The sequence below is a fragment of the Lampris incognitus genome, chromosome 15, assembly GCF_029633865.1.
Source record: "Lampris incognitus isolate fLamInc1 chromosome 15, fLamInc1.hap2, whole genome shotgun sequence".
NCBI lineage: Eukaryota > Metazoa > Chordata > Actinopteri > Lampriformes > Lampridae > Lampris > Lampris incognitus.
In genome coordinates this window covers 8081662-8107229 of record NC_079225.1, presented here as the reverse complement: position 1 = coordinate 8107229, position 25568 = coordinate 8081662, and the positions used below count along the sequence as shown (strand labels likewise).

Genomic DNA, 25568 nt, shown 5'->3' with positions numbered 1-25568 from the left:
GCTGAATATGGAGCTGCCAGGGAAGAGGAGAAGAGGAAGGCCAAAGAGGAGGTTTATGGATGTGGTGAGGGAAGACATGCAGGTGGCTGGTGTGACGGAGGAAGATGCAGAGGACAGGAAGAGATGGAAACGGATGATCCGCTGTGGCGCCCCCTAACGGGAGCAGCTGAAAGTAGTAGTAGTAGTAGTAGTAGTAGTAATAGTAGTAGTAGTAGTAGTCGAGTAGCAGTAGTAGTAATAGTAGTAGCAGTAGTAGATGAGCGTGAGGGTGGTTATCTCAATGCAAGACAGTTAGTGTGTTCTGGGCAGTGCAGGAGAGACAGACAGGCTGACACACAGTTTGTATGTGGCTGTATTTTCAGCAGTAGGGCCTTGTACTGTTAACACCCCTTCTGTATATACTATTGTGATTTACCGGCACACCCTCCACTCTGAGTCCCATTTCCCTTCTTTGTGTTGTTTGTCTAATTTTGCATTCAGCAGCTTTGTTAGCAGAGCTTCTGAAATGACAGGCCGAGTTTTACCTTGGTAACATGTTTTACCTTGGTAACATGTTTTACCTAGATAACATGTTTTACCTAGGTAACATGTTTTACCTTGGTAACATGTTTTACCTAGATAACATGTTTTACCTTGGTAACATGTTTTACCTTGGTAACATGTTTTACCTAGGTAACAAGCAACATGTTTCAACAGTTACAAGAGGGTTCTGGTGATGTCATTGTTACAGCAGACTTCGACACCCATGGCAAATTTAATTTTTTCAATGACATCCATCCAGTAACATTGTATCAGTCATTAGATACAAGCTTTCATCTTCATATCAATACTATCGTGGATGACAAAATCAAAGAGGCATTTTTTCCATTTCTGTTTTACAGAAGTGCTTCATTGTATGTTTCACACGTTTTTATGTGTTCTGCAGAAAATCAGTGTCCACATGCAGTACCACCATGATTATGTCTGCTGTTCTTCTTATTGCCAAAACATAGCATAAAATATAAATCTTTTATGACTTTTATTCAAATCCCAGAGACATCCCTTGTGGTTCCCAAGAGACAAGGCTATCATATGATTTTCAAAACTAGCACTAACTGAGAATTACCTAAACCTTGTGCTGTGATTGATTTGAAAAGTTCTGTCATCCGCTTCCGGTGTGGCAAGATGGCTGTGCGAATTCGCGTTTGCGGCGGCCTCACCCAGTATCGTCCATGCAGTGTCTCTGTCCACGCCTGCATCGAAGTGTTGTCTTCGTTGGATGGCTGGCAGAGCTGGCGCTGGATAGGCTGGGAGAGCTTGGTCTGCCGCGTCCGGTGGGCCCGGGGACCACCGCCCCTGCCTGGAGCTGCGCACAAGGAGGGAACGGCGAGGGTGGTCTGACAGGATACGGAAGCGGGGCAGGCTAAGCTAACTGCTAACCCATACAGACCGGCAGTTCTGACAGTCATCCTGGCTGGCGTTCCTTCCCTTGGACAGTGATCTTTGTTTAGTTTGGATATGTGTGTAGTTTGCATATGTGTGTTAGTTTGGATATGTGTGTAGTTTGGATATGTGTGTTACTTTGGATATGTGTGTTAGTTTGGATATGTGTGTTAGTTTGGATATGTGTGGTAGTTTGGGTATGTGTGTTACTTTGGATATGTGTGGTAGTTTGGGTATGTGTGTTACTTTGGATATGTGTGTTAGTTTTGATGTGTGGTAGTTTGGGTATGTGTGTTACTTTGGATATGTGTTAGTTTGGGTATGTGTGTTAGTTTGGGTATGTGTGTTAGTTTGGATATGTGTGTTAGTTTGGGTATGTGTGTTACTTTGGATATGTGTGTTAGTTTTGATGTGTGTTAGTGTGGGTATGTGTGTTAGTTGGGATATGTGTGTTAGTTTGTGTACGTGTGTTAGTTTGTGTACATGTGTTAGTGTGGGTATGTGTGTTAGTTGGGATATGTGTGTTAGTGTGGGTATGTGTGTTAGTGTGGGTATGTGTGTTAGTTGGGATATGTGTGTTAGTGTGGGTATGTGTGTTAGTGTGGGTATGTGTGTTAGTTGGGATATGTGTGTCAGTGTGGGTATGTGTGTTCTTGTAGTTTTGGGTGTGTTGTTGTCTTTGTGTTGTGGGCCAGGGGAAACGGCATTTCGTTTAATTTCATGTGCGCAAGTGCGTGAAGTGAAATGACCAAGTGCTCCTGATTCCTGGTCATGTTCCTGATTCCTGGTCACGTTCCTGATTCCTGGTCACGTTCCTGATTCCTGGTCATGTTCCTGATTCCTGGTCATGCTCCTGATTCCTGGTCATGCTCCTGATTCCTGGTCATGTTCCTGGTCATGTTCCTGATTCCTGGTCATGTTCCTGATTCCTGGTCACGTTCCTGATTCCTGGTCATGCTCCTGATTCCTGGTCATGTTCCTGATTCCTGGTCATGCTCCTGATTCCTGGTCATCCTGATTACTGGTCACGTTCCTGATTCCTGGTCATGCTCCTGATTCCTGGTCATGTTCCTGATTCCTGGTCATGCTCCTGATTCCTGGTCATGCTCCTGATTCCTGGTCATGTTCCTGGTCATGTTCCTGATTCCTGGTCATGCTCCTGATTCCTGGTCATGTTCCTGATTCCTGGTCATGTTCCTGATTCCTGGTCATGCTCCTGATTCCTGGTCATGTTCCTGATTCCTGGTCATGCTCCTGATTCCTGGTCATGTTCCTGGTCATGCTCCTGATTCCTGGTCATGTTCCTGATTCCTGGTCATGTTCCTGATTCCTGGTCATGTTCCTGATTCCTGGTCATGTTCCTGGTCATGTTCCTGATTCCTGGTCATGTTCCTGATTCCTGGTCATGCTCCTGATTCCTGGTCATGCCCCTGATTCCTGGTCATGTTCCTGATTCCTGGTCATGTTCCTGATTCCTGGTCATGCTCCTGATTCCTGGTCATTTTCCTGGTCATATTCCTGATTCCTGGTCATGTTCCTGATTCCTGGTCATGCTCCTGATTCCTGGTCATGCTCCTGATTCCTGGTCATGCTCCTGATTCCTGGTCATGTTCCTGATTCCTGGTCATGCTCCTGATTCCTGGTCATGTTCCTGGTCATATTCCTGATTCCTGGTCATGCTCCTGATTCCTGGTCATGTTCCTGGTCATGCTCCTGATTCCTGGTCATCAGACAATGTTTGACAAGAAGAAGTGGTGGCTTCCTAAATGTCCAGGTTGTGTGTGTAAGCTCGAGCAGAGATGTGTGTGTGTGTGTGTGTGTGTGTGTGTGTGTGTGTGTGTGTGTGTGTGTGTGTGTGTGTGTGTGTGTGTGTGTGTGTGTGTGTGTGTGTGTGTGTGTGTGTGTGTGTGTGTGTGTCTGTCTCACTGCATGACAGAAGCAGTGGACGGGAGTGGGTACAGCAGAATAGAGTGTGTGGCTTCCTGTTCAGTGTCTTTTCACCCACCCTCTGTGTGTGTGCGTCTTGCTTTGTGTTTCTGATTCTCATCACCTTGCTCTTCCAACCCTTAAGTGGCTTAGCAAGATAACATGAATGCCGCGGATAAAAGCGCTTGTGTCTTTTTGTGCTGCTCCATTACGACTTTATGATTTGATAGTTTTATAATCGCGTTAGTGAGGTGGCTAGGTCCAAAAATAGTCCAGTCTCACGTAAGTCAAAGAGAATTCCCAACTTCTGCCTGTAAACACAAACTCAGTAACGTCGGGGTCTCGATCGCTTGATCGTCTGGCACACAGTGTGAGGTTGGCTATTTTGAAAATGATTGTTCCGTTAAGGATTCAAAACGTGGCGTGTTCGGTGTGCGTTTGCCTTGATTGACAAGTCTGTTAACCTGTCTGCTGCTGAGCTCCCACCCCAGCTCCACCCATGCGCCATCTTATTACCCAAATTTGGATTTTCTACCTCCAACAATCGACAAGACGTAGTAAGCACAAAGCCAAACTGAACGCTTCAGAAGGCTCCTTCAGAAGCTAATGGGTGTGCAAGTGCTGTGTTCATCTTTTTTATAGTCTATGGCCCGGTGCACCACGTATGCCTGGTGCACCGGACTGCAAAGTATAGTGAAGGTGACGCACTGGTGCCCTCCATGAGTCCATGTCAAAATACAATGAGGTGATGGGGCGATGTGTCATGTGGGCTCCAGATTTCCCGTTCTGCATGTGGCGTGACAAGCGACGGATGCAGGGCATCGTCACGGCTCAGCAGGCGCACCGGCTCGGATCTTGGAAAGGCCCTCATGACAAAATGAACACTTTCACCACAAAGGTATCACTTAACAAACGCGGCGTAACAATAAAGGAAAGCTTCTGCTTAACATGTAGTTTAGACACACTCCAGAATGCAGAGAAACAGCAGGAAAACAACAGGAAAACAGAACCCGTGAACAGTGTTTCACAGCCGATATTGTAAATCGGTGTCAGCGTAAAGATGGAGCATAACCTGGACGTGAGCGTAAACGACGTGCTGCGGTCATATGTCGTCAGTCGCACTATCTTCTGTGGTTTGTTTCTGCAGGAACTCGCCAACACAAGCACCAGAAATAGACTCCACACCGAAAGCGGCGCTCTACTTTCGCAGTGCTTTGCAGTCTGACTCGTACTAGTTGTCAGTAATCGTGATCGGGATGACGTGGTCAATAAATATGTAAATGTGAGTGTGGCATGTTCTTCCCACCACCCTAACCCCCAATGCCAAACCTGCCCAGAGGGGCCCCCCACGCATGACCTTCCATGTTAGGGGAAACACTGATCTCATTACAAAAGTCCCTTTAAATTGTGCAAAGTGCAGCCCAGTGTGTAGAACTCAGAAGACACGCTGACCTATCATCACACGCTTCTGAACAGCTGCCTCTAACACTATCATACATACCTGGCGGCGGCATCATTTCACACAGCACTTCTCATGTTCACAGCATTTCTTAAAAAACATTGTATTTTCAGTTTTACATTCAAGACACACAAACAGGCTGAAACAAAATAAAACAAAAATTAACAGACAAAAAAACAAACAAAAACAAAACAACAAAAAGGAAGAAAGGGGAAAAAGCTGCCAGACATATACTATAGGTGCGTATATAATATAACTTGGTTCACGGCAGTTTTCAAGAAATGACACAGTCAGGTACTACAAGAGTACGGATAAAAGGTGAAAGGCATCACTACAGACCGTAATTAAACATTTCTTCTCTTTGAGACAGTCGGTGAGTGAAGCCCATATGCTCGGGAATCTATTGGGGGCTTTGGCTTTATGGAAGTGTATTCTCTCCATCTGTATGATAATGATCATTTCGTTGGGCCATTTCTGAACGCAGGGGGGCGTATTTGATTTCCACTCTGTTAGGATCATTTTCTTGGCAGCCACCATGCCAACCGTCAATGCCGATTGTTCCTCGGGTGTACAGCTTAAAGCAGACTCCGAGCATCCGGAGTGCCAGTTCTGGATCAGGAGGAATGCCCCTTTCGTAGACTCGGGAGAACCACTGGAACATTTCACACCAACATTTGTGTAAGTGAGGACAGAGCCAGAACAGATGCGCGAGAGAACCTTTTGCAACTCTGCATCTATCACACAATGCAGAAACGGGTGGGTAAATGTTGTGTCGTTTGGTCTTCCAATAGTGGAGTGTATGGGTGACTTTGAATTGGATCAGTTCATATCTGACATCGATCGAGCAAGTCTGGATTCGAGTCTGGTGTTGACAGCGTTATAGTCACAGACGTACACTGTTTGATGAGTAAGCTGCACGGGTGTTTACACAGCTAATATCAACATCTACTTCTTTGAAATAGCATGTAGGACAATAATCTCATTATTCGTCACATTTTCAGTTGCAAAGCTCTGTGCATTTTCAGTGTGCCTTCTTGCACCAACACTGCACCTCAACTATTCCTGCCTTTGCACCCACCCACATTTTACCAGTTTGCTTCTGGTTTTAGATGCCACGGGTAGGGTACTCCAGCCAGGAAGTCAGGACTGGCTGTCTGTTCCATGTTCATACACAACCTTTAGGGCTGGGTGTCTGCTGCTGGGCCAGTCCAGGTCCCAGCCTAGTAGGCAGCTTATCTCCAGTGCTGAAGCAGGGAATCCTGGGTAGATGAATTGTTTTCCATCACCTTGTTGTTTTGGCAGAACAACTCTCCATTCTTAGTTTACAGATTCAAGATGACTCAACTTGACATATAGGATGACTGAAGGGTTCCAGAAGTTGAAAGTGTCGTTGTCAAAGACCATTTAGAACAAAATAGTCATGTAATGCGAGACATTGGTAAAGCGCATGTCTCCATGACATGCATCAAATAATAAAACACAGATAGACAAGACAGAAAATATTGAGGTCATCTGCAGGCTTTGGCTCCACACCCCTGAGACAGTCTGGCACTTAACAGCACTTCATAGCAGGGTGTGAAATGCCAGCTGGGAAAGCATACACTGAAAGTCCAAGAAGGTTGAATCAGTTCATCTGGATACACCATTTATTCATCACTCATCTACATGACACCATCAGTCTAAACTGACTGCAAGGTGTCCCCACCCTTATAAACAACACAGTACAAGACAGTGCCTCGCGACCCAAACCAACGACCAGCTTCATGATCAAATATGGGTGTGCCCATTAACTACAGTTTCGGTGGCCATGTGTACTATTCACAGAGGATTGGGGAATAGTTGCAATCACAGCATTGTAAGACGGTGACAGATATACTCTTAGCCCCCCCCCCCCCCAGTTCAGGGATGGTCGTTCCCTCTTCTTAACATAGATGATGGTCTCTTTACTCCCCGTTCAAACCATCGTTCCTCCCTATCAAGGAGCATGCATGGAGCATGCATCAAGACACACTGAGGGATAACCAGGTGGTTGGGATAATGTACTGGAATACCTGTACTGAATACAGACTGGAAATGGGAGACACCATCAAAGGTGGTTTAGCTTTTGAGAATTTGGAAAATTCACCGGATGCTCTGCGCTGTTCCTTTTTCTGACTTCCTGTCTGGCTCGACCTGCTCTGTGCAGCTTTACGCAGCTTCTGTCAAAAATGGACTAGGCATTTCAGCAGAGCGGAGCGGAGAGCTGCTTCTGAAATGCACTGCAGCACGTGTGGTGGAGTCTCAACGCATTGTCTAGCGTAGCTCCAGCGGCCGGGTTGCAGCCAGAATGTGACCCGGTGGGATCAAGCTGTGACGTGATCACTGACAGACATTGGTGGTTGTAGGGCGGGCTGGCCGACCATTCGTGTAACTTCAGTGACATCATTGGTCACCTGATCCAGCGGCCCAATCATATCAAACATGATCACTCAGTCAGTCACTCAATAACATGGTCGCTCGGGGACATTCGCGGTTGTAGGGCTGGCCCCGCTGGCTGGTCCAGCCTACAAGTGCTGATGTTTTTATCTGGGATGTCCACATTATTCCCAGATCTGGCCCCAAGCCATGTGATTACAAAGACTTCCTACCATACAGAAAGACATGCTGTGTATGTCTGCACACACTTGCCTCTGGATAATGAAGAAAAGAAAGAGAAAGAAAGAACAAGTGACTGGGAGGTGTGTAGTGTAGAAACATAAAAAGAGGGCGTGGAGAGAAAGTTTGAAATATGGAGAGGAAAGCTGAGACATAGTTTAACACAGAGAGGGACGGCGCGATGAGGAGGAGAATGAAAGAGAGCAGGGGGTGAAGGGCGAGTGAAAGAGAGAGGCAGGACTGGAAGAGACAGAGGTTAACCGTTTCCAGATTTCTGCCTGTATGCTTCTTTTTTCTCTTGTCAGTCAGTTGAGCTGCAGCCAGCTGTTCTGTCTACCCAAAACCTTTCTTTTCAGGGAGTAACACTGGCTTCTCTTCAGTTCAGGTTTTAATTTACACTCCAGATCCAGATGTATCGACCACTGTATTCTCCACTCCAGATATATAGACCACTGTATTCTCCACTCAGATCCAGATGTATAGACCACTGTATTCTTCACTCCAGATACATAGACCACTGTATTCTCCACTCCAGATATATAGACCACTCTATTCTCCACTCCAGATATATAGACCACTCTGTTCTCCACTCCAGATATATAGACCACTCTATTCTCCACTCCAGATACATAGACCACTCTATTCTCCACTCCAGATGTATAGACCACTGTATTCTCCACTCCAGATATATAGATCACTCTGTTCTCCACTCCAGATATATAGACCACTCTATTCTCCACTCCAGATATATAGACCACTCTGTTCTCCACTCCAGATATATAGACCACTCTATTCTCCACTCCAGATATATAGACCACTCTATTCTCCACTCCAGATATATAGACCACTCTATTCTCCACTCCAGATATATAGACCACTCTGTTCCCCACTCCAGATATATAGACCACTGTATTCTCCACTCCAGATATATAGACCACTCTATTCTCCACTCCAGATATATAGACCACTCTGTTCTCCACTCCAGATATATAGACCACTCTATTCTCCACTCCAGATACATAGACCACTCTATTCTCCACTGCAGATACATAGACCACTCTGTTCTCCACTCCAGATATATAGACCACTCTATTCTTCACTCCAGATGCATAGATCACTCTATTCTCCACTCCAGATGTATAGACCACTGTATTCTCCACTCCATATATATAGATCACTCTGTTCTCCACTCCAGATACATAGACCACTCTATTCTCCACTCCAGATATATAGACCACTCTATTCTCCACTCCAGATATATAGACCACTCTATTCTCCACTCCAGATATATAGACCACTCTGTTCTCCATTCCAGATGTATAGACCACTGTATTCTCCACTCCAGATGTATAGACCACTGTATTCTCCACTCCAGATATATAGAGCACTCTGTTCTCCACTCCAGATACATAGACCACTCTGTTCTCCACTCCAGATATATAGACCACTCTATTCTTCACTCCAGATGTATAGATCACTCTATTCTCCACTCCAGATGTATAGACCACTGTATTCTCCACTCCATATATATAGATCACTCTGTTCTCCACTCCAGATGTATAGACCACTGTATTCTCCACTCCAGATATATAGATCACTCTATTCTCCACTCCAGATGTATAGACCACTGTATTCTCCACTCCAGATATATAGATCACTCTGTTCTCCACTCCAGATATATAGACCACTCTATTCTCCACTCCAGATGTATAGATCACTGTATTCTGCACTCCAGATGTATAGACCACTGTATTCTCCACTCCAGATATATAGACCACTCTGTTCTCCACTCCAGATATATAGACCACTCTATTCTCCACTCCAGATATATAGACCACTGTATTCTCCACTCCAGATGTATAGATTACTGTATTCTCCACTCCAGATCAAGATGTACCGACCACTGTATTCTCCACTCCAGATGTATAGATTACTGTATTCTCCACTCCAGATCCAGAAATATAGACCACTCTGTTCTCCACTCCAGATATATAGACCACTCTATTCTCCACTCCAGATATATAGACCACTCTATTCTCTACTCCAGATATATAGACCACTGTATTCTCCACTCCAGATGTATAGATTACTGTATTCTCCACTCCAGATCAAGATGTACCGACCACTGTATTCTCCACTCCAGATGTATAGATTACTGTATTCTCCACTCCAGATCCAGAAATATAGACCACTCTGTTCTCCACTCCAGATATATAGACCACTCTATTCTCCACTCCAGATGTATAGATCACTGTATTCTCCACTCCAGATGTATAGACCACTGTATTCTCCACTCCAGATATATAGACCACTGTATTCGCCACTCCAGATATATAGACCACTGTATTCTCCACTCCAGATGTATAGACCACTGTATTCTCCACTACGGGATATATAGACCACTCTATTCTCCACTCCAGATATATAGATCACTGTATTCTCCGCTCCAGGTGTATAGACCACTGTATTCTCCACTCCAGATATATAGACCACTGTATTCGCCACTCCAGATGTATAGACCACTGTATTCTCCACTCCAGATCCAGATGTATAGACCACTGTATTCTCCACTATAATCCCTCTGAGCCTTTCCTGCTTCTATACCAACCAACATTTTCTTTCCAGAAATCAGCTCATTACCCTATTTGGGCAAAAAAACACACAATTAATTGTAATACCATTAACAAGATCGTATGCTTGCACTATGTATACACACACACACACACACACACACACACACACACACACACACACACACACACACACAACATGTGTATATATGTATATACATGCATATACATGCATATACATGCATACATACATACATACATATATATATACACACACAGACACACACACACGTGTATATATGTATGTATATGCATGCATATACACACACACACACACACACACACACACACACACACACACACATACATATACATACATACACACACACATATGTATGCATGTGTGTGCAAGTGTGCGTGTGTGTGTGTGTCTGTGTGTAGGGGGTGGTCATCTAAACATCTGCTTGGTGAAGGGAACACCTCACTGTGCGTAAATCACACAATCCACTGCTGGCCAATCAGCAGAGAGGAACCGGGACTGACATGTGAGGTTGTAAGTGAGTCGGGGCTGGTTTAGCAGCAGAGTCAGAGAAATGAACTTGTCAGAGGAGGAGGAAGTGAAAGGAGGCAAGAAAATGAGAGAGGAAAAGAAAGTGAGAGAGGAAAGAGTGCATTTGCAGAGCTGTGACGTCCGGTGTGTAAGTGGTTTCTTTTCTTTTCTTTTCCATCTGTGCGTACATTTGTAGAGCACATATGTAATGCAGGAATGTGCATCGTTTGTTTTTTAATCACTTTAGGAAGCATTAAAGGTGCTCCTGTGAACAAGTTATTTATATATATACACAAGTTGTACTGGCTCCAGTTTGCATGTGCCACTGTGTGTTCTGATGTAAGAGAGGTGAAATGTTTTTAATGGCTGCCTTGTGTGCTCCTTCATACTGCTGGTTGATGTGGCTGGCTGCAGGCCAGGTCCTCTGCAGCACATCCAGGCTGCTCCTCAGCCGTTTGCTCCAGCATAGGAAAGAACTCAGCAGTCCAGCATCTGAAGTCGTCTCTTCCTCAAAAGTTGGATGAAGGCACAATGGACAAAGTTGGGGAAAATGTCATACCATTGAGCTTAGAATTTAATTTTCACAAGGAATTCAATGTGCAGTTTTCAGTTACACTGCAGTGGCTTTCCTATACGGCTACTTAGCATTTAACACGGACTAGCAATGACCTGCAGCGTTAACCGCCACTAAGGCGTGCATGGCTCACCGCAGTCTTATAGCAGTCTTATAACAGTCTGATAACAAACTTATAGCAGTCTTATAACAGTCTGATAACAGTTTGATAACAGACTTATAGCAGTCTTATAAGTCTGATAACAGTTTGATAACAGTCTTATAGCAGTCTGATAACAGTTTGATAACAGACTTATTGATAACAGACATAACAGTCTTGTAACAGTCTGATAACAGTCTTATAGCAGTCTTATAACAGTCTCATAAGTCTCATAACAGTCTTATAACAGTCTGATAACAAACTTATAGCAGTCTTATAACAGTCTGATAACAGTTTGATAACAGACTTATTGATAACAGACATAACAGTCTTATAACAGTCTGATAACAGTCTTATAGCAGTCTTATAACAGTCTCATAAGTCTCATAACAGTCTGATAACAAACTTATAGCAGTCCTATAACAGTCTGATAACAGACTTATAGAAGTCTTATAGCAGTCTTATAGTCTTATAGCAGTCTTATAACAGTCTGATAACAGACTTATAACAGTCTGATAAGAATCACAACAGTCTGATAACAGTTTAATAAGACTTACAACAGTCTGATAATATTATTATAACAGTTTGATAGCAGTCTTAAACAATCTGATAACAGACTTAAAACAGTCTGATAACAATTGTATAACAGTCTGATAGCAGACTTATAACAGTCTGATAACAGTCTCACAACAGTCTGATAACAGGCTTATAACAGTCTGATAACAGTCTGATAATAACCTTCCAGCAGTCTGATAACAGTCTTATAGCAAATAGTCTTACAACAGGCTGATAACAATCTGATAATAGTGTTATAATAGTCTGAAAACAGTCTTATTAAAGTCTTACAACAGTCTTAAACCGGTATGATGACAGTGTTACAACAGCCTGATAACAGTCTTATAACAGTCTGATAGCAATCGCATAACGGTCTGATAACAGACATATAAGTCTGATAACAGTCTGATAACAGTCTAATAAGTCTTATCTTATAACAGTCTGATAGCAATCGCATAACAGTCTGATAACAGACATATAAGTCTGATAACAGTCTGATAACAGTCTAATAAGTCTTATCTTATAACAGTCTGATAACAGTCTGATAACAGTCTAATAAGTCTTATCTTATAACAGTCTGATAAGACTTATAACAGTCTGATAACAGTATAATACGTCTTATCTTATAACAGTCTGATAACAGTCTGATAACAGTCTAATAAGTCTTATCTTATAACAGTCTGATAAGACTTATAACAGTCTGATAACAGACATATAAGTCTGATAACAGTCTGATAACGGTGTAATAAGTCTTATCTTATAACAGTCTGATAAGACTTATAACAGTCTGATAACAGACATATAAGTCTGATAACAGTCTGATAACAGTCTAATAAGTCTTATCTGATAACAGTCTGATAACAGTGTAATAAGTCTTATCTTATAACAGTCTGATAACAGTATAATACGTCCGATAACAGTCTGATAACAGTCTGATAACAGTCTTATAACGGTCTTATAACAGTCTGATAGCAATCGCATAACGGTCTGATAACAGACATATAAGTCTGATAACAGTCTGATAACAGTATAATACGTCTTATCTTATAACAGTCTGATAAGACTTATAACAGTCTGATAACAGACATATAAGTCTGATAACAGTCTGATAACAGTGTAATAAGTCTTATCTTATAACAGTCTGATAACAGTCTGATAACAGTCTAATAAGTCTTATCTGATAACAGTCTGATAACAGTGTAATAAGTCTTATCTTATAACAGTCTGATAACAGTATAATACGTCCGATAACAGTCTGATAACAGTCTGATAACAGTCTTATAACGGTCTTATAACAGTCTGATAGCAATCGCATAACGGTCTGATAACAGACATATAAGTCTGATAACAGTCTGATAACAGTCTAATAAGTCTTATCTTATAACAGTCTGATAAGACTTATAACAGTCTGATAACAGACATATAAGTCTGATAACAGTCTGATAACAGTGTAATAAGTCTTATCTTATAACAGTCTGATAACAGTCTGATAACAGTCTAATAAGTCTTATCTGATAACAGTCTGATAACAGTGTAATAAGTCTTATCTTATAACAGTCTGATAACAGTATAATACGTCCGATAACAGTCTGATAACAGTCTGATAACAGTCTTATAACGGTCTTATAACAGTCTGATAGCAATCGCATAACGGTCTGATAACAGACATATAAGTCTGATAACAGTCTGATAACAGTCTAATAAGTCTTATCTTATAACAGTCTGATAAGACTTATAACAGTCTGATAACAGACATATAAGTCTGATAACAGTCTGATAACAGTGTAATAAGTCTTATCTTATAACAGTCTGATAACAGTCTGATAACAGTCTAATAAGTCTTATCTGATAACAGTCTGATAACAGTGTAATAAGTCTTATCTTATAACAGTCTGATAACAGTATAATACGTCCGATAACAGTCTGATAACAGTCTGATAACAGTCTTATAACGGTCTTATAACAGTCTGATAGCAATCGCATAACGGTCTGATAACAGACATATAAGTCTGATAACAGTCTGATAACAGTCTAATAAGTCTTATCTTATAACAGTCTGATAAGACTTATAACAGTCTGATAACAGACATATAAGTCTGATAACAGTCTGATAACAGTGTAATAAGTCTTATCTTATAACAGTCTGATAACAGCGGTCATGTGAGAAACACACTCACGCGGTCAGGACATATCTTGACATATCAGACAGCGTTATTTGTATGTCAATAGTCATATATTGTCATAACCTTTTTGTGTGAAATGATTAAGAAATATCATATATGCTATATTTGTTTCAGTTTATTCTGTTTTTTGAAAAACTTGAAAATATGACTTAGGCCATTATTTTAAGAAGGTGACGATATTGATGTATTGATTGATTTATAGGTACATTTATAAGGAAAGTGTAGTTATGTGTGTATATGTGTTGGTAAGTGTGTGCAGGCACACATTCAGTTGTGTGTGTGTGTGTGTGTGTGTGTGTGTGTGTGTGTGTGATTGGGGAATGATAAGTTCATCTTGAGGTCAGGGTGGGTCACGGTCATAAAGGAGGCGTGGTGGGAGAATGGCTCATTGGAGAGGTCATTGGACAGGTCAGGGGGCGGGGTCACGGGGGTCAGGCATGGAGTAAAAGCAGTGACCAGCACACAGGGTTCATCAAAGTTCAGAGTTGTAACTCACAACATTACAGCCTCTTTTCCTCTCTCTCTCCCCCTTTCACCCCTACTTTCCACCCCCCTCGCTCTCTCTCTCTCTCTGTCTCTCTCTCTCTCTCTCCCTTTCACCCTGCTTTTCACCCCCCGCTCTCTCTCTCTCTCCCCCTTTCACCCCTACTTTTGACCCCCCTCGCTCTCTCTCTCTTGCTCTTTCTCTCCCCCTTTCACCCTGCTTTCCACCCCCCTCGCTCTCTCTCTCTCTCTGTCTCTCTCTGTCTCTCCCCCTTTCACCCTGCTTTTCACCCCCCGCTCTCTCTCTCTCCCCCTTTCACCCTGCTTTCCACCCCCCTCACTCTCTCTCTCTGTCTCTCTCTCTCTCTCTGTCTCTCTCTCTCTCTCTCTCTCCCTTTCACCCTGCTTTTCACCCCCCGCTCTCTCTCTCTCTCCCCCTTTCACCCCTACTTTTGACCCCCCTCGCTCTCTCTCTCTTGCTCTTTCTCTCCCCCTTTCACCCTGCTTTCCACCCCCCTCGCTCTCTCTCTCTCTCTGTCTCTCTCTGTCTCTCCCCCTTTCACCCTGCTTTTCACCCCCCGCTCTCTCTCTCTCTCCCCCTTTCACCCTGCTTTCCACCCCCCTCACTCTCTCTCTCTCTCTCTCTCTCTCTCTCTGTCTCTCTCTCTCTCTCTCCCTTTCACCCTGCTTTTCACCCCCCGCTCTCTCTCTCTCTCCCCCTTTCACCCCTACTTTTGACCCCCCTCGCTCTCTCTCTCTTGCTCTTTCTCTCCCCCTTTCACCCTGCTTTCCACCCCCCTCGCTCTCTCTCTCTCTCTGTCTCTCTCTGTCTCTCCCCCTTTCACCCTGCTTTTCACCCCCCGCTCTCTCTCTCTCCCCCTTTCACCCTGCTTTCCACCCCCCTCACTCTCTCTCTCTGTCTCTCTCTCTGTCTCTCTCTCTCTCTCTCTCTCCCTTTCACCCTGCTTTTCACCCCCCGCTCTCTCTCTCTCTCCCCCTTTCACCCCTACTTTTGACCCCCCTCGCTCTCTCTCTCTTGCTCTTTCTCTCCCCCTTTCACCCTGCTTTCCACCCCCCTCGCTCTGTCTCTCTCTCTGTCTCTCTCTCTCTCCCTTTCACCCTGCTTTTCACCCCCCGCTCTCTCTCTCTCTCTCTCTCCCTTTCACCCCTACTTTTGACCCCCCTCACTCTCTCTCTCTTGCTCTTTCTCTCTCTCTCCCATTCACCCTGCTTTTCACCCCCCCTCTCTCGCTCTCTCTCATTCACCCTGCTTTCCACCCCCCCCCCGCTCTCTCTCTCTCTCCCATTCACCCCTACTTTTCACCCCCCCCCGCTCTCTCTCTTTCTCTCACACACACACACACATGCTTGTTGTTTATAGATGCACCACTGGGCTGGCTAGATGGAGCATACTAGTGATGTGTGTGTGTGTGTGTGTGTGTGTGTGTGTGTGTGTGTGTGTGTGTGTGTGTGTCTGTATGTCTGTGTGTGTGTGTGTGTGTGTGTGTGTGTGTGTGTGTGAGGTGGACAGAGGAGAAGTGTAGTGTGTTGTGTGTGTGTATGTGTGTGTGTGTGTGTGAGTGTGTGTTTGAGGTGGACAGAGGAGAAGTGTAGTGTTGTAGTATTGTGTGTGTGTTGGGTAGAGGAGAAGTGTTGTGTGTGTGTGAGGTGGACAGAGGAGAAGTGTTGTGTTGTGTGTGTGAGGTGAACAGAGAAGTGTAGTGTTGTGTGTGTGTGTGTGTGTGTGTGTGTGTGTGTGTGTGTGTCTGTATGTCTGTGTGTGTGTGTGTGTGTGTGTGTGTGTGTGTGTGTGTGTGTGTGTGTGTGTGTGTGTGAGGTGGACAGAGGAGAAGTGTAGTGTGTTGTGTGTGTGTATGTGTGTGTGTGTGTGTGAGTGTGTGTTTGAGGTGGACAGAGGAGAAGTGTAGTGTTGTAGTATTGTGTGTGTGTTGGGTAGAGGAGAAGTGTTGTGTGTGTGTGAGGTGGACAGAGGAGAAGTGTTGTGTTGTGTGTGTGAGGTGAACAGAGAAGTGTAGTGTTGTGTGTGAGGTGGACAGAGGAAGAAGTGTAGTGTTGTGTGTGTGAGGTGAACAGAGAAGTGTAGTGTTGTGTGTGAGGTGGACAGAGGAAGAAGTGTAGTGTTGTGTGTGTGAGGTGGACAGAGGAAGAAGTGTAGTGTTGTGTGTGTGAGGTGGACAGAGGAAGAAGTGTAGTGTTGTGTGTGTGAGGTGGACAGAGGAAGAGGTGTAGTGTTGTGTGTGTGAGGTGGACAGAGGAAGAAGTGTAGTGTTGTGTGTGTGAGGTGGACAGAGGAAGAAGTGTAGTGTTGTGTGTGTGAGGTGGACAGAGAAGTGTAGTGTTGTAGTGTTGTAGTGGTGTGTGTGTGTGTGTGTGTTGGACAGAGGAGAAGTGTAGTGTTGTGTGTGTGAGGTGGACAGAGAAGTATAGTGTTGTAGTGTTGTAGTGGTGTGTGTGTGTGTGTGTGTTGGACAGAGGAGAAGTGTAGTGTTTTGTTTGTGAGGTGGACAGAGAAGTGTAGTGTTACACCATGAATGCACACACAAACCTGTAGTGATCCTCTACCTCTATGCACATGAACTTGTAACACCATGATACAAATAAATCCTGTTCTTTTTTCAAAATGTGAAACCATGCAACACGTGTGTGACATGGCATACTGCAACATGTGTATGCCATGTCACACTGCAACATATGTGTGACATGGCATACCGCAACATATGTGTGACATGGCATACTGCAACATGTGTGTGACATGTCATACTGCAACATGTGTATGCCATGTCACACTGTAACATATATGTGACATGGCATACCGCAACATATGTGTGACATGTCATACTGCAACATATATGTGACATGTCATACTGCAACATGTGTGTGCCATGTCACAATGTAACATGTGTGTGACATGTCACATTGCAACATATGTGTGACATGGCATACTGCAACATATGTGTGACATGTCACACTGCAACATATGTGTGACATGTCACACTGCAACATATGTGTGACATGTCACACTGCAACACGTGTGTGACATGGCATACTGCAACATGTGTATGCCATGTCACACTGCAACATATGTGACATGGCATACTGCAACATATATGTGACATGTCATACTGCAACATGTGTATGCCATGTCACAATGTAACATATATGTGACATGTCACACTGCAACATATGTGACATGGCATACTGAAACATATATGTGACATGTCACACTGTAACATATATGTGACATGTCACACTGCAACATATGTGACATGGCATACTGAAACATATATGTGACATGTCACACTGTAACATATATGTGACATGTCACACTGCAACATATGTGACATGGCATACTGCAACATATATGTGACATGTCATACTGCAACATGTGTGACATGTCATACTGCAACACATATGTGACATGTCACACTGCAACATATGTGTGACATGTCATACTGCAACATATGTGTGACATGTCATACTGCAACATGTGTGTGACATGTCATACTGCAACATATGTGACATGGCATACTGCAACATATATGTGACATGTCATACTGCAACATGTGTATGCCATGTCACAATGTAACATATATGTGACATGTCACACTGCAACATATGTGACATGGCATACTGAAACATATATGTGACATGTCACACTGTAACATATATGTGACATGTCACACTGCAACATATGTGACATGGCATACTGAAACATATATGTGACATGTCACACTGTAACATATATGTGACATGTCACACTGCAACATATGTGACATGGCATACTGCAACATATATGTGACATGTCATACTGCAACATGTGTGACATGTCATACTGCAACACATATGTGACATGTCACACTGCAACATATGTGTGACATGTCATACTGCAACATATGTGTGACATGTCATACTGCAACATGTGTGTGACATGTCATACTGCAACATATGTGACATGGCATACTGCAACATATATGTGACATGTCATACTGCAACATGTGTATGCCATGTCACAATGTAACATATATGTGACATGTCACACTGCAACATATGTGACATGGCATACTGAAACATATATGTGACATGTCACACTGTAACATATATGTGACATGTCATACTGCAACATGTGTGACATGTCATACTGCAACACATATGTGACATGTCACACTGCAACATATGTGTGACATGTCATACTGCAACATATGTGTGACATGTCATACTGCAACATGTGTGTGACATGTCATACTGCAACATATGTGTGAGATGTCATACTGCAACATATGTGTGACATCATACTGCAACATATGTGTGACATGGCATACTGCAACATGTGTGACATGTCACACTGCAACATGTGTGTGACATGTCACACTGCAACATGTGTGACATGTCACACTGCAACATGTGTGACATGTCACACTGCAACATATGTGTGACATGGCATACTGCAACATGTGTGACATGTCACACTGCAACATGTGTGTGACATGTCACACTGCAACATGTGTGTGACATGTCATACTGCAACATGTGTGTGACATGTCATACTGCAACATATGTGTGACATCATACTGCAACATATGTGTGACATGGCATACTGCAACATGTGTGACATGTCACACTGCAACATGTGTGTGACATGTCACACTGCAACATGTGTGTGACATGTCACACTGCAACATGTGTGACATGTCACACTGCAACATATGTGTGACATGGCATACTGCAACATGTGTGACATGTCACACTGCAACATGTGTGTGACATGTCACACTGCAACATGTGTGTGACATGTCATACTGCAACATGTGTGTGACATGTCATACTGCAACATGTGTGACATGTCACACTGCAACATATGTGTGTGACATGTCACACTGCAACATATGTGTGACATGTCACACTGCAACATGTGTGTGACATGTCACACTGCAACATATGTGTGACATGTCACACTGCAACATGTGTGTGACATGTCACACTGCAACATATGTGTGACATGTCACACTGCAACATGTGTGTGACATGTCACACTGCAACATATGTGTGACATGTCATACTGCAACATGTGTGTGACATGTCACACTGCAAACATATGTGTGACATGTCACACTGCAACATGTGTGTGACATGTCACACTGCAACATATGTGTGACATGTCACACTGCAACATGTGTGTGACATGGCATACCGCAACATGTGTGTGACATGGCATACTGCAACAGAAGGAAGATAGTTGATGTGAAATAACTAAAGTCTTTGGTTTTTAAATCTGCTAGGATTTAGAACTATCTGAAAAGGAACAGTATGTACAAGATTTGCATTTATACTGTAGTATTTTGAAGGTAAAATTCAACACTTAAAGAAGATCATGTGCACAGGCAACCCACCAGCAGCTGGCCAGGAGGCCTACAGTAGCAGGTCTACAGGCAGCAGGTCTGCAGGCAGCAGGTCTGCAGTCAGCAGGTCTGTAGGCAGCAGGTCTGTAGGCAGCAGGACTGAGCTGGTCAGGAGACCAAAAGTGCCACGTTTAATATGTATGAACAGTCCTATTTTGGAAGGAAAGAAACAGAAAATTGTTATCTCATCATTACTGATTAATACTTGTTGAAGGGTTGTCTGGTGTCATATTGTACAAATCTTGCTTTCATCAGTTCACGTTAAACCTGAATCAACACCACAACTGTTGCATCAACATAGTGTAAAAAGATGAGTGTAGTAATACTAATACACTATCGTACACCATCCGTCCAGTCCACACCGACTGCAACGCCCAACATTTCACATTTCATATTTCATATTTCACATGTCATATCCAGCATGCCACGGGGGGACTAGGGGAACAGTGGCTCTCTCTTGTTTTGAGTAGTCTATAGTAAATATGCTATAAAGTCCATGTAGAAACTAGCTTGTGTTCAGGGTAACTGAATTTAGCTACATTACTAGAGATTTTGTTTTGTGTTGGACTTGTGTCTATAAGTTGGTGAGCAGCATTGTTGTAATTTGTGCGAGACATTGTTCAGATGGTGTGTGGGAAGTAGAAGTGTGTTGGAATTGAAAGGGTCTTTATGGAGGAATAAATATGGACCTAGGCGTAAAAAAGTGGAACAGGATGGAAGGAGTCACATATTGACAGACATGAGACGCAGCTCTGAAAAATTGGATGAAATGGAAGAATGTGTGTTCTGTTAGACAGACAATTCCTCAGAAATAAATCTTATAGCCTGGCAACTAATAACAGATCCTCTCAAGGAAGCCGATATTTTTTTCTTAAATTGTCCAGTAACAAGAGTTACTTCCAACATCTATGGAGCATCACATCCAAACCAGTAATCAGCACGAACCAAAACCAAGTTCTGTGTGCTGAGATATCGTGGTGGTCCTGTCCAGTAAGCTGCCATGCTTTTCACAGCAGGACTCCAGCTCTTAACTAGAGATTCTGGTTCCTTCTGAGATGTGAAGATTTAATTGCTGTAGATACATTCTTCTAGATGACCAAGTCCTTTTATTCTGCAGCAAGGGGAAGTGGAGCATGTGTTAGGGTGGCTCTATGACTCCACCCACATTTATGGCCATGCAACTGTGTGTGTGTGCGTGTGTGTGTGTGTGTGTGTGTGCATGTGTGGTCTGTGATGCGTGTAACAGGCTGATTAGCAGTTTATGAGGTCAGAGGTCAACAGAAGCAGAGAAGAGTTGCCCCGGCCTGGGGTTACGGTGAGGAGACGCCACGATGACCCCGGCTCTCTCACTTTTACTGTCTCTCCAGCTAGGATTTATGCCAGTGCCACGGCACTTTCTTTATGGCCCTCTTCTCTTTTTCCTCCATCTTTGTCTTCTCCGTTTGTTCTTCTGTCTGGTTTTGTCTCTAACCGTCTTCACTTCTTCCTTCCCCTTTCTCACATAGTATAGCTGGTATATCTCAGTGTAAAATACGACCTCCTGTCTCCCCCCTCTCTCTCTCTCTCTCTCTCTCTCTCTCTCTCTCTAACCCACTTCCCTTTTCTTCCACGCTGTCTCCCCTCTTCCTTCCTGTGGTGGTAGTGTGAGCGTACCTTCTGAAAGTCTAACATACATGCACATGTCATCCTGCTTATTCTCTCTCCCTCGTTCCTCATCCGAAACCCCCTGAAATGCCCCCTCCCCTCTCACCCCACTCACTTCCTGTTTGGAGGAACACATACAGGATTGTTCCAGCAGCTCAGGGCACATGGCTCTTGATGGACAGCAGCCACAGAGTCATCTGGAAGAGCCCACATAAAACCTCCGTGAAGGGCCGTACACTCCAGGCCGCTGGGGGTCATTAAAACATGAAGATGTGGTCACCATGAGGTTCAGAGGTGTCAGGGAAATGCTGCTGGCCAAATGTCACATTCATACTGCCTTGAACTGCAACCGTCTTGGTTTTAAGAGTAGGGCTTTGCGCTCCATTGCTAGTTCTGTACGGCTGCGGTTTAGTAGTATTCTTACACAGAGTTGGGCAAAAATACTTGGTAATCTAAGATGTTATAAAATAAAATACATCTTTGTCAAATGGTTCAAAATGAAATGGTACTTGATTTCTGCTCCTTCCACCTGCTCAGCACACTCTCCTCGCTTGTCAGCACTTTCCATCTCTATCCTTCATCCCCCCGCTGCACATCCTTCTCACGGTGGGATCTGACAATGAGGCAGTAAATGACAACCTTTTAGACAGCATTGTACAACACATGTACACAGTGCAATGCCTTCTGTTGCTGAAGCCAAGGCTCTACAAAAGACAGGCTGAACACAGCCCACATCAGCATCCACCCCCGCACACACATCAGCATCCACCCCCGCACACACATCAGCATCCACCCCCGCACACACATCAGCATCCACCCCCGCACACACATCAGCATCCACCCCCCACACACATCTGACACGATCACTGGCCGGAGGACCAGCAGCCAAATAGGTGACATTTCCCTGTCATTTCCCAGCCAGTATGAGTTGTGCCTGCGTACTGGTTGGCCTGTGATGATGTGCACCTGTGCTGGGGACTATTTAACAGGTTGTTTTGCAGACGTCTTAGAGAGGCTTCACATTGGTCTGTGGAAGCTCTTGCATCATCCTGTACCCTCATCCGCCTCCTCTGTGTGAGTGTATTGCTTAGTTTTGTATTTTGTGTTTATTCTAGTTTCCATTATTGCCTGCCCTGTTTGGCAGTAGTTTTTTGTTATTGTTATTGTGTTTGTTTTTTGTTGTTGCTGAAGTCCAGTAAAGACACGTTGTACTGTACCAACTGCCTCTGCCTCTTCTCTGCATTTGGGTCTAAATACACAGCGTTATAGCAACACTCGACCAGACGTGGACCCAGCAGAGTTAGAGCAGTTGCGCGCCACCATTACAACCCAAGGTGCAGTTCTGGGTGAACGGCACACCGAGCTGCAGTCGCTGGAGGCGAGCGTCCGCTCCATCTCCAGTTCTGCTGGAGAAATCAACCCCATGCTTCAGCAGCTGACAGCGGATCGCTCCCAGCTGCAGCAGGTCCAGGCTCAACAGCAGCAGATGATGGCCTCCATCACCAGCCTCACCACCACTCTCAAGCAGCTACAGCCCGTCTCCCGGTCTGCGGGCACAGAACCTGTTAGCCGCTAGCCGCTAGCCTGCGTACCCGCTGGTAAACCACCAATCAAGGGGTGGTGCTGAGCCAGCTCCAGCCCGGGACCCGCTCTGGGGAACCCGCATGGCCAGGGGAGGTCTCCAGAGGCTCCGCCAGTCCCATGTTCCTCGACGGCTGGCCGACGTCCTGTCTGACTACCAGTCGCTGGCCACACCAGCCGACTTCTACAGGTTCCTGTTCGGCCGGCCACCTCAGCCGACCTGTTGGGCCGAGCTGCCCGGCGTCCCCGGCCTGCTTCCGAGGCCTGCTCCACGAATGGCTGCCAGACTGCCTCCGAGGCCCGTTTGCCCCACGGCCCTCTAGCCACGGCGGTACCGTTGGCGTCATCCATCTGTCTCCTGCATCCTGGTCGCCCTCCTGATCGGTCCCGGCCATCGGGCCGCCTGCCTGAGACCCCCGGCCCCATCTGTCCTCCCCCTAGGCCCCTCTGTCCGTCCTGCTGGGTACTCTGGGTCCTTTGGTTTTGGGAGGCTTAGAATCCGTCCCTTGGGAGGGGGGTACTGACACATCAATGGCCAGAGGACCATTAGCCAATGGGTGGCATTTCTCTATCGGCCTGCAATCAGCCGGTATGCATTGCACCAGCGTATTGGTTGGCCTGTGATCATGTGCACCTGTGCTGGAGACTATTTAACCGGCTGTTTTGCACACATCTCTGTCGATTCTTGGAGAGGCTTCACGTCGGTCTGCGGAAGCTCTTGTATCCTGTACCCTCATCTGCCCCCTGTGAGAATAGTTTGCTTAGTTTTGTATTTTGTTTATTCTAGTTTCCATTATTGCCTGCCCTGTTTGGCAGTAGTCTCGTTTTTTTATTGGGTGTTTGCGGAAGTTGTACTGTACCAACTGCCTCTTCTTTGCCATTGGGTCCAAATACACAGCATTACAACATCAGCATCCACCCCACACACAGCATCCATATCACATCACTGTGTGTGTTTGGCGGCTATCCTGGCTTGTCTTATTCCTGTCATAACCCGTGACCAAGGCTCGGCGTTTTCGGTTTTTACCCATTTTCACCGAAAAATACTCAGATTTTCACCCGGACTTTGTTTCCACGGATCCAAAAGTTGTTCCTTTTCGTGTGAGGTTATGCAACAGTGTCCTCTTGTGGCGAAATTCGGCATGCTGGATGGCTTCGAAAATTAAAACCAAAAACGCTGAGCCTCGCCTATGACCTAGATAGGCTAGACCTAGGAGAATGATCTTTGACCTCACGTCTGATCTCTGCTAAAAAACCTTTTTTGAGTATTTTCAATACAAAATACTGCTCCCAGAAGTAACAAACATTGTATTTTTAAGACTAATCAAACAAATGATCAAATACTCCAAAGTGACCAAAATATGTATTCCAAATACTTTTCATTAAAACGCTGTCCATCTCTGTTCTCACGCGGACATCAGGAGCTGCAACCAGAGGCTGCATTTCACACACCACTTTCTTCCTGGCGTGTTGATTGATTGACAGGTTCCTTGCACGTTGATTGAAAGGTTCTTGTGCTCGTTTAACAGGCTGAGAGGAGGGCTTACCGGGAGGCAGAGATGAGCATGATGGATGACCTGTCACAGGGCGACTTTCAGAAGGAGGAGGAGGAGGAGGAGCCAGCTAGTCCAGCCCCTCCCCCTGCCCAGCAGCACACAGACCCAGCCTCGCCAACGGTTGCCACGACGCCAGAGCCTGTCACCAGAGGAGAACAGACCAAGCCTAGTGAGGTGGAGTACCAGGTAAAGCAATAGGTATTGTCCCGCCGGCCCGGTCAGTGTTGCTAAGAGTCCACGTGGCGCTGTGGACTCAGCTGTGTAGGTCCAAGTAAGTACCCGGTGTACCACACTAGCCGATAGTTAACTGTCTTAAGCCTCCTGCAGACTGTGTGATGTGGGCCATCTCTAAACGCGGTTATGTCTTTGGTCATGGCTCCAAAACGGTGGCCCTGCGTCACACTGTGAGACGGGCTCAAAGACGGCCGTTATTACAGTCTTGCGACCGAAGATGACCTGGGGAACAAGTCCGAAATGTAGGATGGCCGTCTTACAATGGGACCGCTGCTACGACCTACGTCTACTAACCGACCAATAGAAATGCAGCAGGAAATGACGCACTGATCAACGCCGCGCCGTCTTCGCTGGCGCTAAACACAAACAGACCGTTAGCATCTGTGACCCAAATGCCGGGGGTTCCGTCAAACGAGCAAGACGAGCTGCGGCGACTAGTGAAAGGACTCCATTCCTGCTTGGCGTCACCTTGCTCTACCAGCGGCGCAGATTGATGACGCGCGCGCTGATGCGGCGGCACGCGCGCTGATGACTTTTTTATGGACTCGCGCCGTAGCCTGCCATTCGGTAGGTATTATCATCGTACAGTCTACATACGTCACACGTGATGTCGCACCCACGTTTATTAGATTATATCGCAC

At 44.9% G+C, this 25568-nt stretch overlaps 1 protein-coding gene across 1 annotated transcript in view; it reads left to right on the top strand.

Annotated features, from left to right (window-relative positions):
- LOC130125486 (DNA (cytosine-5)-methyltransferase 3A-like) overlaps window positions 1-25568 on the top strand; it is a 204094-nt gene that overhangs the window by 83183 nt on the left and 95343 nt on the right. Inside the window, exon 7 of the mRNA XM_056295062.1 lies at window positions 24667-24879. Within this exon, the coding sequence (XP_056151037.1) occupies window positions 24667-24879 (213 nt within the window). The remainder of the gene's footprint in view (window positions 1-24666; window positions 24880-25568) is intronic.